The following is a 4,095-nucleotide window of genomic DNA, read 5'->3' as shown; positions in this document are numbered from 1 at the left end:
AGTGAATGTATGTTATTTCATGTATGACAATCAGATTGGGAAGGGCTTCCAGTCTGAAACAGGCCTGTACATGCTCTCTTTGTTGTATGAAGCCTAGGCTGCATGGACTTTCAGTTTCTCTGGCAACTGGCTTCTTATGTTAATCTTGATGTGGCTATCTCCAGCCCAGGTTCCCACCATATTCCTTCATAACCTCCTGTAACAAATGAGGACAAATACAGAGACCCATAGCCAGACATGCAGAAATGAGAGACCTTGGAACACTCAGCCACAATAGGATATCTAGATCAAATCTTTCCCCTCAGGGCTAAGGGAACCTTGTGGAAGAAGAGGCAGAAAGTGAAGAAAAGAAAAAAAAGCCAGTGAGGTGGAGGACGCCAAGAAATCAAGGCTCTCTAAATGAACTCACAGAGACTGAGGCAGCATGCATGGAGCCTGCACAGTTCTGCACCAGCTGTTTCATGTATGTTACGTTTTCCAGGTTACTATTTTCATGGGATTCCTGAGTGTGTGAGCAAGTAAGCTTCTGTTTCTTGTGTTCCTCCTTGGGATCTTTTCCTTTTGTTTGTGAGTTGTATCCAATTCCAATTTGGTTTTGTTTTATCTAATTTTTTTATTAGAAGAAGAGAGAAACACAGTGAAGTAATTCAGTGCATATGAACCAGATTCAAGTTCCAATTTTTATACACTAGGTGACCTTAGTCAAACAATTGACAATTACTGCTTATAATAACAACTTGACAATCTAGAGTCAATGAATGATTGACTAGATCAAGTACACATGTGTACTGTATACATGACTCTGGATATTTTCTTGATTCTTAACTGGTGTTAGAAGCCATAGACTATGGGTGGTACCATTCCCTAGGAAGGTGACATGGACTATATAAGTATAGTGAGAGTGATAAGCCAGGAGGAAGCATGTACACATTCATTTCTCTCAGCTCTCCATTGTGGAGGGCATGTGACTAGCTGATTTAAAGTCCTGATGCTGTGACTTCCTCCACAATAATGAGCTTTAACCTGGAATTGAGAGCTAAGATAAAACCTATCTCCCTTGAGTTGCTTCTCTTCAGATATTTTATCACAGTAACAGAAATGAACCTACGACACTATACTTCTGTCTAATCTGTAAAATAGGAATAATGTTTTAGTTACAGTTCTATTGCTCTGATAAGATACCATGACCAACTTATAAAAGAAAATGTTTATTTGGGGCTCATTGCTTCAAAAGGTTAGAGTCCATGACCAGCATAGAAGGGAGCATGGCAGCAGATAGGCAGATATGGCATTGGAGCAGTAGCTGAGAACTTACTTCTCAATTCACAGACATGACACAGAAAAAGACATCTAACTGGGAATGGTATGGTCTCTTGCAACTTCCAAGTACATGCATGTAGAAGTCCATGGTTGACATCAGGAATCATCTTCCATCATTCTTCCACCTTTATCCATTGAGGGGAACTATCCATTCCAATCAGGCCCAGAACTCACTGACATATCTAGTCTTCCCAGCTAGATTGCTCTGGGGATCCCTGTCAGCATCTTCTGAGTCTGAAATAGGCAGGCCTCCACAGACACTTGGCATTTAATAGGCTCCAGGGTTCTGAGCTCTGGTCCTCATACTAGCATGGCAAGTGTTTTATCCACAGAACCATCTACTCAGCAAAGATATACTTTTTCTACATGCTAAATATGGTACACAGCTTCTTATTCTGAATTATTTATTTGCTGTCACTAATAAAGTACCAGAACATTACGGGTATGATTAACAAATGTATAAATAAAAATAGCTCAGGGAAGAATAATTTCATAAAAGATCAACCATACATGCAACAGTAAACTTTCTACTTGCTGTATTTTTCTTAGAATTAAAGTCACCTTTCTTTTACACCACAATAATCAATGATTAGGATGGAGAAGAACAAACTTAAGATGATGAAGATTGAGATGCCAACTTGCCTGAAGTTGCTGTTGATGGCAATTCAAAATGCTTGGAAGTAAAAGCCCATAAAATCCTTGGCAGACCTCAAGAGAAAAAACTCAAGACATTTGCACTGAGCAAATGGGAAAACCAAGGCAGGTTGTAGGTCACTTGGGGAAAAATGTGATTTTGTGCTATAAAATGACACTAGATTTCATTGCACTTAAAATTTGGGAGCATTATCTATTGGACACTCTATGTAGTTATTAAAAGAGTTCACATGTACACATGTACATATAAAGTAAATTATAATACTATTTCATATTGGATTTGTTCAGTGTAAAAGTTAAACACAAAGTCATATAAAACTGTTAATTTCTTAATATATGTTTGTTCCTATGAAATCTTCCCAGTCTCATATTAAAAACATACCACCTCTTTAAAAATTAGATGGGTCAAGAAGAACAGGAGTCTAAGGTCATCTCCAGTACAAAATGACTTTTAGGCCAGCACAGCATATGTGAAGCCCTGTCCTTTAAAAATGAAGTGGTTAACCAAGATAATCCCAGCACTCCAAAGGCAAAGACAAGTAAATCTTTGAGTTTGAACCCAGCCTGGTCTATGAAGAGAATTCAAGGACAGCCAGAGCCACACAGAGAAATCTTGTCTCGAGCAACCAAAAACAAACAAACAAAGCAGTATCTGCCAATTCTTAACCATGGTTATTTTTGTCAGATTGATAAAGAATCTGCTAAGGAAGAAGTAAGTTTAGGATGTCAAATTAGCCATAGCATCCTCTTGTAGAAAAGATACATTCAGAGTTTGATAGGGAGAAAATGAATTTGGAAATAATTTTCCTATTGTTCATCAGAACATAAGGGCAGATGATTGGGTAGCCTAAAGATAAAACTCTAGTAATCATATCCAATAGTGGGCTGTTCTTAGGTCTATAAAACAAATAGAAGGTGACAAAAGTATTTGAGCAATAGAAAAATATGAAGAAACCCACAAGCAGAAGGATGCTGTGGGTGGCTTTCTTTTCAGAAGATGCATGGAGAGACACACTGAAACTGTGGACATGCCGTGTTCTCCTGTTGTGTCTGAACAGGACATTCACCAGGTAGAGGCTGGACCACATCATGAGAAGCACAAACAGGATGTCTCTAATCATTAGTGAAGTGACAATTGACATGGTGGAGTGATAGCGAACCTGGCTACTTTGGCAGTATATCTGGGAATACCTAGAAGCCACAACAGTGAAGTTGATTCGTCCCTTTATGTTTTGAAGCATGGGAAAATAGATAAATGTGTTGATGATCCAGATGAAGAGGAGTGATGGAAAAATGTATGACTCAAGCTTGGATTTAAGCCATGCCCACTTGGAATGGTTAGAACGAATAGTCATGGCTTGAAATAAACTCAGTAGAGAAGTAGTGCAAATGGAAAGGCCCCTAGTAACACTGTATGCATATAAAACTGCCTTACATGCAACGTCGTGGAAAGGGAGTCTGACTGCAAAGGAGGCCATGACATCTGGTATCAGCCTAAAGACAATGCTCAAAACATTGACAAGCATTAGATGTGTGAAGATCATATCTACGGGCTTCTTCATACGAGGCTGAATTAAGAAGATGTACATGTATAATATTAAAAGCAGCAAGTTTCCCATGAGTCCAATGAAAGTTTCTAACAGGAGGAGGAATCCAGTAATTAGATCACTTGGAATCATCTTAACGAAGTCTTCAGTAATCTTCTGCTAGGATAAGGCAAATCAAGAAAATATAAATTCATGGCGTTGTGATATTAAAATCAATGGAAGCACTCAAGCAGCAGGTCCCCTGTGGTCCAGACACCCTTCATAATAGTCCCAAATAATATATAATACCTCGGTGTGACTTTAACCAAGCAAGTGAAAGATCTGTATGATGAGAACTTCAAGCCTCTGAAGAAAGAAATTGAAGAAAATCTCAGAAGATGGAAAGATCTCCCATGCTCATGGATTGGCAGGATTAATATAGTAAAATTGGCCATTTTACCAAAAGCGATCTACAGATTCAATGCAATCCCCATCAAAATACCAATCCAATTCTTCAAAGAGTTAGACAGAACAATTTGCAAATTAATCTGGAATAACAGAAAACCCAGGACAGCTAAAACTATCCTCAACAATA

At 38.5% G+C, this 4,095-nt stretch overlaps 1 protein-coding gene across 1 annotated transcript; it reads right to left on the bottom strand.

The window, feature by feature from the left end:
• Nucleotides 1-2,291: 2,291 nt before the first annotated feature.
• Nucleotides 2,292-3,834, bottom strand: Vom1r62 (vomeronasal 1 receptor 62). Its single transcript, NM_001008943.2, has one exon. The coding sequence runs from the start codon at nucleotides 3,651-3,653 to the stop codon at nucleotides 2,706-2,708; it is 948 nt and encodes a 315-aa protein (NP_001008943.1). The 5' UTR covers nucleotides 3,654-3,834; the 3' UTR covers nucleotides 2,292-2,705.
• Between the last annotated feature and the right edge of the window lie 261 nt (nucleotides 3,835-4,095).

This window comes from Rattus norvegicus, chromosome 1, assembly GCF_036323735.1.
Source record: "Rattus norvegicus strain BN/NHsdMcwi chromosome 1, GRCr8, whole genome shotgun sequence".
Taxonomy (NCBI): domain Eukaryota; kingdom Metazoa; phylum Chordata; class Mammalia; order Rodentia; family Muridae; genus Rattus; species Rattus norvegicus.
Note: the sequence above shows the minus strand (reverse complement) of the source record. Positions and strands in the feature narration are given on the sequence as shown.

Coding starts and splice junctions, on each gene's coding strand:
- Vom1r62 (NM_001008943.2), bottom strand. CDS start 3,653: ATGATTCCAAGTGATCTAATTACTGGATTCCTCCTCCTGTTAGAAACT.